This window comes from Haemaphysalis longicornis, unplaced genomic scaffold (assembly GCF_048455015.1).
Source record: "Haemaphysalis longicornis isolate Haplotype H1 unplaced genomic scaffold, Haemaphysalis longicornis Haplotype H1 scaffold_1, whole genome shotgun sequence".
Taxonomy (NCBI): Eukaryota; Metazoa; Arthropoda; class Arachnida; order Ixodida; family Ixodidae; genus Haemaphysalis; species Haemaphysalis longicornis.
The window spans coordinates 30,160,205-30,172,481 of NW_027526203.1; the positions used below are offsets into that span (position 1 = coordinate 30,160,205).

Consider the following 12,277-nt stretch of genomic DNA (forward strand, 5'->3'; position numbering starts at 1 on the left):
CGCACACGCGCAGCTGTTGTTATGATAATGAGACGGAGTGAGAGTGTTGCGCACAGCTGTCGGAGAGAAGAACGGAGGAGAGTTGCGCATGTGCAGTGAGCGTGCGGACAACGCCGCGACGACGACAACGCCGATGGAGGGACATGCCCGCGAGCAAGAGATGCGTCGCATCTAAGACAGAAAGGGGCCACGTGTAAAAGACAGGCACCTCCGCCCTTTAAAAAGAAACTACTGCATGCTATGATCGACATGGTACCGATCTAGAGGTGCCGCATAAAATCTCGCCTCTACCAAAAACATGGATCTAATCCTACACAAAAAGAGCTGGTATGGCAGGCTCAACTTCATTCGGGGAAAGTTGCAATATCATGAGAACACAGTGTACAGCGACTGCGGCATGTACGAAATCACGAGGCCGCAATTGTCATAATTGACTACACTGGCAATATTGTTACGGGGCAAATACGCGTAAGGTGAAGCTATTTATAAGTCAAAATAAGCTGGGAAGCACTGGGTTAGGCAGCAGCGTGAGTCCGGGGCCAAGCGTTGTCGTTCTCGTCGTCTTCTATCAGCGGCGCAGCGCCCACCCCATGTTTGGCGCGAACAGGGATTGCCCCGTCACATGACCCCAGGCAGAAGAGGCACCGTCTCGGTGCTGTCTAAGGAGAATCGGTCAGCGGGGCTGATATGGCTTGAGGCGGGCGACATGGACAACACTGGTAGGCGGGACAGTAGAGGACGAGGCCCAAGTAGAGACGGTAGGAGCAACCTCGTATGTCACATCTGTGACGCTACGCAACACTTTGTATGGACCAGAATAGGGTTGGAGCAGTTTTTCGGACAGGCCAACACGACGTGCAGGGGACCAGAGCAGGACGAGGGATCCTGGAGGAAAGTGGACCGCGCGATGACGTTCGTCGTACCGCGTCTTTTGTGAGACTTGCGAAGCAAGAAGCTGGTCGCGAGCCAGTTGACGAGCCTGATGGGCGCGAGTGATAGCATCGCGAGCGTATTCAGAGGAGCAGGCAGGAAGGAGCGAGTCCAAAGGCAAAGCCGGTTCACGGCCAAACAGTAGATAAAATGGGGAGAAACCGGACGTGTCATGGCGGGAGGTGTTGTACGCGAAAGTTACGAATGGTAATGCAAGGTCCCAGTCTCGGTGGTCAGAAGACACGTACATAGACAGCATGTTGGTCAGCGTCCGGTTCAAGCGTTCGGTGAGGCCATTAGTTTGCGGGTGATAGGCCGTGGCAAGCTTGTGTTTCGTCGAGCAAGAGCGGAGGATGTTGTCGATAACTTTGGACAGAAAGTTTTTCCCGCGGTCGGTTAGAAGCTGGCGGGGAGCGCCGTGGTGCAGAAGGACGTCGTAGAGAAGAAAGTCAGCGACGTCAGTCGCGCAGCTTGTTGTAAGGGCGCGGGTGATGGCGTACCGCGTCGTGTAATCTGTCGCAACGGCGACCCACCGGTTTCCCGCTGATGACAGTGGGAAGGGACCAAGTAAATCGAGACCCACCCGGAAGAACGGCTCATGGGGAATGTCGATGGGTTGAAGTTCTCCAGAAGGAAGTGTGGAAGGCTTTTTCCGACGCTGGCAGCTGTCACACGAGGCAACGTAGCGGCGTACAGATCGGTAAAGGCCAGGCCAGAAGAACCTACGCCGCACTCGATCATAAGTTCTGGTTATCCCTAAGTGGCCTGCGGTGGGTACGTCGTGTAGCTGGTACATAACGGTCGAACGCAGGTGGCTCGGCACAACGAGGAGGAGGTCCGGACCGTCAGCACGGAAGTTATGGCGGTATAAGACGCCATTTCGTAGGGTGAAGTTGCGCGTCGAAGAATCGGGTGATGAAGAGGTAAGTCGTTGAATGAGGGAACGGAGCGACGGGTCACGGCGCTGCTCGTCACCGATGTGGAGAAAGTCAGATATTGCGAACACGCAAGCGACATCAGTAGGTGGGGTGGCCTCAGGGGGCTCAACAGGGTGACGTGAGAGGCTGTCAGCGTCTTTATGCAAGCGACCCGACTTATATGTGACGGAAAACGTATACTCCTGCAGACGTAATGCCCAGCGACCAAGCCTTCCGGTGGGGTCTTTCAAGTTGGTAAGCCAGCACAGCGCATGGTGATCTGTGATGACTTTAAAATGTCTGCCGTACAAGTAGGGACGAAATTTTGCGAGGGCCCAGACAAGAGCAAGGCACTCGCGCTCTGTAATGGAATAATTGCGCTCGGACTTTGACAGCAAACGGCTGGCGTACGCAATCACGTGGTTTTGGCCGGCTTGCGATTGGGCCAATACGGCGCCGATCCCGTGGCCGCTTGCGTCGGTACGCACTTCGGTGGGCGCGGAAGCGTCGAAGTGACCCAAAATGGGCGGTGACGTTAGGAGGGAAATCAAAGTGCTGAATGCTTGGGCTTGATCGGGTCCCCATGTAAAAGTGGCACCATTCTTCAAAAGGTCCGTGAGAGGACGAGCGATGTGGGCAAAATTTTCTATAAAACGGCGAAAATAGGAGCAAAGTCCGACAAAGCTGCGGACATCGTGAGTCGAGCGCGGCACGGGAAAATCGGTGACGGCTCGAACTTTGTCGGGGTCGGGCTGAACTCCAGAGGCGTCGACCAGGTGCCCAAGAATTGTTATCTGGCGGTGGCCAAAGCGACACTTCTTGGAATTTAGTTGGAGACCAGCGCGTCGAAATATTTCGAGGATATCTGACAGGCGCTCCAGGTGTGTCTCAAATGTGGGTGAGAAGATGATGACGTCGTCTAGATAACATAAGCATGTGGTCCACTTAAAACCGCGCAAAAGGGAGTCCATCATTCTCTCGAATGTGGCCGGAGCATTGCACAGACCAAATGGCATAACCCGGAATTGGTAAAGGCCATCAGGGGTCACGAATGCAGTCTTTTCGCGGTCTTGCTCATCAACGGCTATCTGCCAGTAACCAGACCTCAGGTCAATCGACGAAAAGTATCTGGCGCCATGCAGGCAGTCGAGGGCGTCGTCTATGCGCGGAAGCGGATAGACATCTTTTCTCGTGATCTTGTTTAAATGCCGATAATCCACGCAAAAACGCCACGTGCCGTCTTTCTTCTTGACTAAAACTACAGGGGATGCCCACGGACTAGAAGACGGTTCAATGATGTCCTTGCTGAGCATTTTTTTCGACCTCTTGTTGGATCACGAGGCGTTCAGAATGAGATACGCGATATGGCCGTCTTCGCACCGGTGCTGCATCTCCAGTGACGATGCGGTGCGTCACAGCGTGTGTCGTACTCAGTGGACGGCTGCCTAAATCGAAGATATCTTTATAGGACGTCAAGAGAGAACGAAGAGCGTCGGCGTCCATTTCCGAAAGATCGGGTGCGATCATCGCGGCGACTTCATTCGCTGGGAGTGACGACTGCACAGTGGGACCCAAACAAGGCGTCACGGGCTCTAACGGGGTAGTAGCGGCATGTGCTTCCAAAGGGCACAGTGATGAAAGTGCCATTCCTTTCGGTAAAACTTGAGGGAAGGAACCGAAGTTGAGGAACGGGAGACAGGTCTTGTTGTCAACAATAGTGACTATAGTATGCGGCATAGCAACATTGCGTGACAAAAGCACATCCAGAAGAGGTGAAACGACGTAGTCGCCGTTTGCAACAGGGGAGGACGGGGATAAGGAGATGTAGCTGACAGCGTTTGGGGGCAAACGAACGTGTTCGGTGTTGCAACAGCGCAGCTGGGGTGCGTCGGAAGAAGGAGGGAGAGGAAATTGGAGGCGGAGGAGTCCAGTAGAGCAGTCGATGAGAGCGGAATGCTCAGAGAGAAAATCAAGGCCCAGAATGAGGTCATGAGGACAGTGTTCGAGTACGGTAAACAGAACGGCTGTTTCTTGGTCAGCGATGCGTATACGAGCTGTGCACATCCCGACGACCGGAGGCGTGCTGCCGTCGGCGACTCGAACTACACGGGACGTTGGCGGCGTAAGGACTTTATGGAGACGGCGGCGAAGGCTCGAACTCATGACGGAAATCTGGGCACCGGTGTCGATAAGAGCTCGTACTACAACTCCATCGACAAGGACTTCAAGCAAATTGTGTATAGTCGGCAAAGTCAGTAGAGGATTTACGGGCCGGGTCGTTGATGCAGCGTCACCTCCTTGAGCTGCATGACTTAGTTTTCCGGAGGGGGTCGAGAGTAGTCGGCCATGGGGGAGGGGCGGCGAGGCTGCGGTGATCGGGACTGGCGGCGTTGCGGCGACGGCGATCGGTTCATTCGGGTGTTGGGACTGGTAGAGTTGGGCGGGTTAAAGTCAGTGCGGGAAGAGAAGCAGTTTTGCCGGTCATTGGAGTAGCCAAAGGATGGTCGAGTACTGTAGTTGGCGTAGCCGTTGCGGAAGGTCGGGGGCCTGCGGTTGCGACAGTACCGGGCAATGTGGCCGACTCCAGAGCAACTAAAACAAATAGGTTTGTCGTCTGGTGTACGCCACTCAGCAGGGCTCCGGCGGGGGTAGCGGGGAGGAGGATGGTCGATGTGGGGACCGGGAGACCTAAACTGTCGTTGGAAAGTAGAGCCAATCGCGCACACAGGGTGAAGGCCCAGGTTGGCTATTTCGTCGCGGACAATGGCTTGGATGGCGGAGACGGTGTGGAGCTCGTTCCGTTCCGGCCCGTATGGCACCGCAGTAGTAGGGGCCATAGCCTCCAGTTCTCGGCGCACGATTTTTGTTATATCTGCCGACGGCGGAACGGGATCTTGAAGGCGGGAAATACGGGCTGGGGGACGTCCATCTTCACATGAAGATGTAGCTGCTGTGTGCGGAAGCCTTGTGAAGTTGTGGGCGATACGGCGTCCTTTGGCCTCTTCGAATCGGCGACATTCCGTAATGATCGACTCCACTGTGGCACAGTCTTTGCACATAAGAAGGTGGAATGCATCATCCGCAATGCCCTTCAGTACGTGGCCTACTTTATCGGTCTCCGTCATGGTGCTGTCAGCCTTCGAGCAAAGGGCCAAGACGTCCTGGATATAGGCGACGTAAGATTCGGTCGACGTCTGGGCGCGCGATGCGAGCTCCTTTCGGGCAGCAAGCTGACGGCCAAGAGGCTTTCCGAATACCGCTCGCAGCTTCGTTTTGAACACCTCCCAACTGGTCATTTCGGTCTCGTGCGTCTCAAACCACTTGCGCGCGGGACTTTCCTCTTTCAGGTAGAAGATCGCATTCGCAAGCATGATGGTAGGGTCCCACCTGTTGTGAGCGCTGACACGCTCATAGAGGCTGAGCCAGTCGTCGACATCAACGTCGTCTGTTCCGGTAAACAGGCCAGGCTCCCGGGGATGAGACACGATGACGAGGGGTGTCGTCGACGCGGTCGCTCCATCGGTCGGCATGGTGACACGAGGAACCGAGCGTCCACTACGAAGCTCCGTGGTGGGTGGAGCTGGTGGAGCACGCCCGGTCGAGGGTACGGGATGAGTTGTTCACTCGAACCACGCAACCTCCACCAAGGATGTTACGGGGCAAATACGCGTAAGGTGAAGCTATTTATAAGTCAAAATAAGCTGGGAAGCACTGGGTTAGGCAGCAGCGTGAGTCCGGGGCCAAGCGTTGTCGTTCTCGTCGTCTTCTATCAGCGGCGCAGCGCCCACCCCATGTTTGGCGCGAACAGGGATTGCCCCGTCACAATATTGTGCCTGCGTGAACCTCCAACATACAGGAATAAAGAAGCGGCAGTTCATTGAATTGATTAATTGATTGTCTGTGACGTTTAACGCGCCGACGGTTCACAGGCGATCAGTCGCGCCGTAGCGAAGGGCTCCAGGTTAATTTTGACTACCTGGGGATCTTTAACGTGCACCGAAATGTCGACCACACGGGCGTTTTAGCTTTTCGCCTCCATCAGAAAGGCGCCTGTCGAACCCACGTCCTCCGGCTCATCAGCACAGTGCCTTAGCCACTGAACCGGCACGGCAGGTAAACGTAAGTTGGAGCCATCCTTTTGGGAGTCCGAATAGCGGAAGTATAAAATGAAGGGTAACATCATTACAAACTCTCAAAGGACATTATACTGTTTTGGGCAGGCAGAATTGCTTAGCGCTTTGGTAACACATTCCATCCACAACGGAAAAAGTTAATAAAGTCACCTGGACACCCGGACGCCCGAAGAGAACGACGCACTGACACAGAGATACCAAACTCACATACCACGCTCCTTCTGACCACGACTACCACACTGACCTCCTCGAAACACCTTAAAAATGAATACTCATCCTATGCCTAGGAACACGATCTTTCCCCTTGTTACAAGAAGATCTTAATGTCGAATAATCACGAACTCTGTGTACGATAAACCAACACAAGTATCTGAAAATCTATGAGCGTTAACGTGTTTGGTGGGAATATTAGGCATTAACTAAAATTCTGCTAATATCGGGAAAACATCCCCGCTCTTGCACGCAACCTAGCCATGACCAAGGGTATTCTCAGGGGAGAACCATTCAAACTGGGTGTCGAACCGGAACCGAACCGAACCGAAAACCGGAACTGAACCGGTATTTTTTCCAGAACTGAACCCGAACCCGAACCGTTATTTTCTGAGCACACTGAATCCGAACCGGAACTGAACCGAAAAAAGAAATAACGGTTACCGGTTGATGCCGAAACGGTTCGACCCTACGTTGTGGATACACTAAAGCCCGCTTATATCGAACACGGATATACTGAATTATTGCCCATATCGAACCCTCGTATATTTCTGGTAAAAATTACATGCATTTAAAACTTTTTATACCGAACACGATTTTACTCAATGGCTATATCTAACTCTCCCGAGCGGGATTTTTCGCTCTCCTTAGGCATGCGGCAGGCTTTCCCGCAATACATCGACGCGCAGCGGTGACGCGGGTGTCGCTTGCGACTCCCGCGCGAGCTCGGGCGCGTCGAAACCCAACGTTACTAGTAACGTTGTCCAAACCGGTCGTGGCAGAGTGGACCAGCTCCACGCATGCATGCCGTTGGCGCCGAAAGTGCCACATTGGGCGCTGCGGGCTTCGGTGTCACCGAACTTCAAGTCCACACCACTCGCTGCGCGCACTTGCTCGGTTCGCTGAGTTCGCCGTTATTCGCCTGTATCCATGCTTCTCTGCGCTGTGTTGAAGACGCCGAGGACTCCGTACCGCTTCCTAGCACGAGCGAAGCCGTCGCTGCCGAGGCCCTGCTACGGCGAAACCGCAGTGCCACTGAGGGCAGCGGCCTTGTGCTTGTCGACTGTTTAGATACCGTGGAGCAAGCAGTCACCAGCAACGCGTTGCGCTACATGAAGCAGGCTACACTCACGCAGTTCTTCCGCCCCAAATAAATTATTGTTTTCTTTTGCGGGAAAGTGTCGTATCAATAGTGAACTGCAGGGTGGTAAGAGCTCAGCGTTAGCTCTTGACTCCGTCGGCAAGATTGCCCTCATATAAGTTTTTTTTGCTTCACTTTCTTTATCGAATTTTCGCTATATGGAACTATTTTACAACCCTCGTACTGTTCGATATAAGGGGGCTTTACTGTATTGCACAGTCAATGCAATTCAGGCCTTTTTTTCTTTCACGTACCATCAACTTCGTACCCGCTCGCGCACTTTCCCCTCCTTACAATTGAACATTATCACGCTCTATGTAACAACAGGGGAAGGTAATGTGCACCAATTTAGCAATGGTCTGTTGCTGCTGGAAGCGCGACCGTAGTGCTAGCTGACCAAATGAAATGTCATTCTCGGCAGTTTGGAAAGGATATAAAACGACTTTGCCCTTCCCTAGCTGCGACTTCATTGAGCAACCAGGCTGCAGGAGTGCTTCACTGCGCAACAGCGAAGGCCCACACCCGATGTGGGCAAACATTTTGCATTTCATAATTTGTTTAAAAGGTCCGACACCTACAAACTCTTCATACTTGACAAGTGTGACCGCAGGAGCTGCTGAGTGGCTAAGCCGTTTGGTGCTGACCCCAAGCGGCCTCGATCGCACTTTCCCACGGCCGTTTTAACGCAAAGCTTTCTACCTCTACCCCCCAAGGGTTCTTTCGCGACTGTTGGTGTCAACAGAAAACTCCCGCAATAAATAAAACAATTTACTGCACCGCCAGGAATCGAACCTTTAACTAATAGCGGAACAAAGCGAGAGCCCGTGGTCTTACCGATGTAGCTACGAGCCCACACGGAGACACGGAAGACCGGTGGTGCACTTACCAAGCACATCTATGGTTTTACACCCTGCATTCTCGTTGAATGTAACGGGATACCGTCACAAGACTTCTTGCGCCACTGTGCGCTCCGCCCACTGCACGTCTAGCGGCCCTGTGCGCGCCTTGCGCTTGGGCTAGGAGTTAAAAAAGTTACTCGAAGCTCACACCAATGCATGGCATCTCACTTCCAGTACGCAAATGTGCCAAAGCCTGGGGCCTCCAGTGTTCACGTAGAAAAGCACAGCTCCTTGTTGTCCGCCCTCACGCCAAACGACACATCAAGGGACGCATTCAAATACTCTTTGATGGCCAGGCCATCGCTCCAAGCCCCAGCATCACAATCCTGGCCCTAAATCTCCAGGCCAACACCACGGGTGGCGTATCCTTGCAGCGCCTCAAGCACACCATCAATCAAATCATACACATGATCAGGCGAGTTGCCACTAAGAAGCGAGGCCTCAAGGAATCCCATACCTTTCGATTAATTCAGGCTTTCGTCCTCTAGAGAATCGCTTACGTAAAACCCCTGTCTTCTTCTCGGCAGAGATGACATCAAGATGCTTTATATTATAATTAGAAAGGTGGTTGAGCAGGCCATTTGTCTTCCCGTAAGTGCGTCCACAGATAGGCTGCTTAACACTGAGCTGTACAATGTGTGAGAGATGATAGAGGGTCATAACCAGAAGCTCCGATTGAGCAGAACTGCGGCGGGTCGCTGCATCCTTCACCGGATTGTCTGGGCAGCACCGAATGTCACTCCGCTTGTTGTACTCCCGAACTCTTGGCCACAAGAACTAAAGATGGTCCCTTCGCTTAAAAATATGAACCCCTCTCATAACGAGGGCCGCTGACAAGCACGGGCGCAAGCGCTCAACACCACCCTTAATGGTGATCATGCCGTTATCTACACAGACGCCTCGCAACATCGAGGGCACCAATACGCCATCATTGTGGCTACTTCAAGGACCAACCGCCTTGCATGTGTCACCCTCAATACCCAAGACATGACGGTAACAGAAGAGGCAGCCATCGCCTTGAGTCTCACTCAACCAGAGATTCGGAAGGTAGTCAACGATTCTCAACAAGCCTACCGGATTCACCAGTCGAGTTGGATTTTCCGACCTGCACGGCGTGCGCTAAAGAAACCTATCCCCGAACGGTTCCATTCAGCTTATCTTGACACCCGCTCACGCTTCCATGGAGGGCAACGAATACGCCCACCAACAAGCTAGCGCTTTTACACGAGGAAGTCACCCGCTTGTCACGTTCAGGCAGATAACCCAGCGTTATCGCCTTCAGAGACAGACCCTTCCTTCGCCTTACCCTAACCTTTTCAGAGAACAACTTACTACATTACGGCTCATAAAATCCGCTTCCTTCCCACACCCGACGCGTCTTCACTTAATGCACCCGAATCGCCATGACGTTGAATGTAAATTTTCCTCAGAAGTAGAAACAATCCGCCACATAATCGGGGTTGTGCGACTTTAGTCTTGAGCACCCGCAGCTCATTCAGTCAACTACCCAACAAGATCAATGGGAGATGGTGCTGTCCAGCCCCTACCTACCCAGCTTCAGATGGTGGATAGAGCACAGGCGGACTGCATATGGGCTCCAGTGAAGAAGGAACCACTCCCTTGGGCCGCACTCTGGGCAGTTCAGAAATCTGAATAGAAGTATTTCCTCCTCCTACTCCTACTCCCCCGTTTCTGCCGCCAATCTCGTCGCCTCCGTCCGCGGCGGCAGGGACCGAGAAGTGAGATCGTCTATTACGTACCGGGTTTGAGCTTACTTTTATTTTATAAAAGAAGAGTTTTGACTCATGTGCTACATCTATACAACTCTACCAACTACCGTTCATGCATTATGCATTGATTTAACCTAACAAAGAATATCTCTCAAGTAATAAATGGTGCGGTTAGTGTATTTCACTTCTCTCTGGTTTCACTATTTGTATAGCGACATGAGTGAATTTGCGTGACGTCGCATGGGTAATCGTTGTGGGTGCTGTACACAGCTTTGCTTTCCAACCACATTTTCAGGGTAGATTGGCGTAAATTTTTTTTCTGAAGAAGATGGAAATCAAAAACTTCCGTGTACCGAGATTTTTATCCGCGTTTACTCTCACCAGCTGGTTAAAATAAGCCTGCCGGCCTGCAACATAAGCTGTGTCTCGGAAAAGTGATATACCGCTGAGCATCAAATGCCCCAGTTTTTTTTTAGTGTGTTTACACGGGAAACAACAAAAAAGAAAAGGCGAATCACGGTGTTTTAAAATATTTCGCGAAAAGTAAGTAAAACCGAATACGCAAAAAAACACCAAAACGTGAATATTGCTGTATACTTTTCTTTGCCCTACTTTTCACAACCAAACGTGTCATCAATGCGAAGGAAGTCAGTTCCGTGGTCAGTTCTTGAGGACAGTACAGGGGACAAGTTACGTTCTTTTACAGATACAAATAACAACAGATATGTCAGGGAAAACTGTTAAGGTGCGCACTTAACCCGTTGGCATAAAGTTGCAGCCCTCGACCTTGTCTTCGAGCAGAATAAGTAATAAAGCACATGGAATGTGCAGAAAGGCAGGCTACCTCACACTGCCCCATTTGCCCAGCGATCATCTTTTCGGCTTGTTTTGCAGTTTTGTTTCTTTTAAATGTGCTTTTTTTATAGGGTGCACTTATACTGACTGTCCAACTGGCTACATTACTTCTACTGCTACTCGTTCCGGAGGGGAGTACTGCTGTGGACAAATTAAAGAGCGTCTACCCAAAAAAGTCCCATCTTATGCTCCGCGCATCAAATTTCCTTTTCATTTTTTAACAGCATAATATGTAATAAGATTCCGCAATGTACCACACGGAATGATGTCCGGGGATCAGGCGGTACGATGACAGACTGATTGTAATGCACACATCCGGTATAGCTATCGCAAAAGGAATTGCAGTGTTCAGAGCAATAATGCAGTGACTGAGCGTTAACTAAAGCTTACTTTTAACAAGTGTGACTAACACATTCGATAGCGCGACAGCTACAAATTATTCAGAGTGGCCAAATAATATAATTCATTGGTAGCATTTTTGTGCCTGTTGTAGGATTTTTCTGTTTTGTTACAAATATAAAAAATGTGCGCCATTGGTATTAAGCTCCGGTATTTGAACGCGCCAGTACGCAGGCCTGAGTTTAAGGTTTTAAGGTTAGTGTGACGGGTGATTCTATAGCGACGATTGCGATTTCAACAAAAAAGGAAAGGGCAGCAAATATATCCCACTGTCATATCTCTTGGCGGTGGCTTTATGAATAGTAGCTAGGACAACATAAAGTCTGGGCGAGAAAGTAAATGTTAAATCTTCGCCACTTCATCTGTTTTTCGAATATCTCGTAATTGTTTAAAGTTTGCGCAATTCCGCCACTTCCCTTGGGGAACATCAGCATTTTGAATTTTTGTTTGTATTTTGACGTGACTGTGGTTTTAAACTAGTAAATGTTTTTTTTTTATTTCAGTGGTAATTCAACTCATCGAACCGGTTCGCGAACCGGTTCAAGCTCCCGAACCGGTTCGCGAACCGGTTCGGTACGTGATTTTGTCGAACCGGAACTGAACCGGAACGAAATGATTTCGTCTGAACCCGAACCGTAACCTAACCGGTATTTTTTTCGGTTCGACACACTGACTCAAACATTACATATTCTACTTCTATCGAGACATGGGAGGCAGCATAGCAACTCCTGACCTCAAGATCAGCGCGAGCTGAATCAGGGGGCAGAGAAGGAGCTGGTGCATCTGCTGCCGTTGACTCAGGTTCAATCTTTGAGCTCTCTGCCACCTCTTTAGCCCACTTTCGTAACCACAAATATTTCTTCCTGAACAAAAATCTTTATTCTCTCTCTCTCTCTCTCTCTCTCTCTCTCTCTCTCTCTCTCTCTCTCTCTCTCTCTCTCTCCCTCTCTCTCTGAGAAAAGCTACATTGTGCAGCCCAGCCTAGACATCACAGAATAAACATTTGGGCAAGCTGGCACTCACGCCTGCACGCTAAACCTGACCAACACCACGTACCACAACT

General features: G+C 51.1%; 1 protein-coding gene across 1 annotated transcript; it reads right to left on the reverse strand.

Annotated features, from left to right (window-relative positions):
* Positions 1-3,384: 3,384 nt before the first annotated feature.
* LOC144161747 (uncharacterized) lies at positions 3,385-5,377 on the reverse strand. The gene is made up of 2 exons (XM_077692382.1): positions 4,360-5,377; positions 3,385-3,404 (listed from the first exon to the last, which is right to left on the reverse strand). Exons 1-2 carry the CDS (start codon positions 5,375-5,377, stop codon positions 3,385-3,387), a joined length of 1,038 nt encoding a protein of 345 aa, XP_077548508.1.
* Positions 5,378-12,277: the final 6,900 nt, after the last annotated feature.

What these genes read in the sequence shown, in the direction of transcription:
- LOC144161747 (XM_077692382.1), bottom strand. Translation starts at nt 5,377, where the DNA reads ATGCCGACCGATGGAGCGACCGCGTCGACGACACCCCTCGTCATCGTG. An exon ending in CAACGGCTACGCCAACTACA is followed by an intron (nt 3,405 to 4,359) that starts GTACTCGACCAT and finishes CCCACTGTGCAG; the next exon opens with TCGTCACTCCCAGCGAATGA.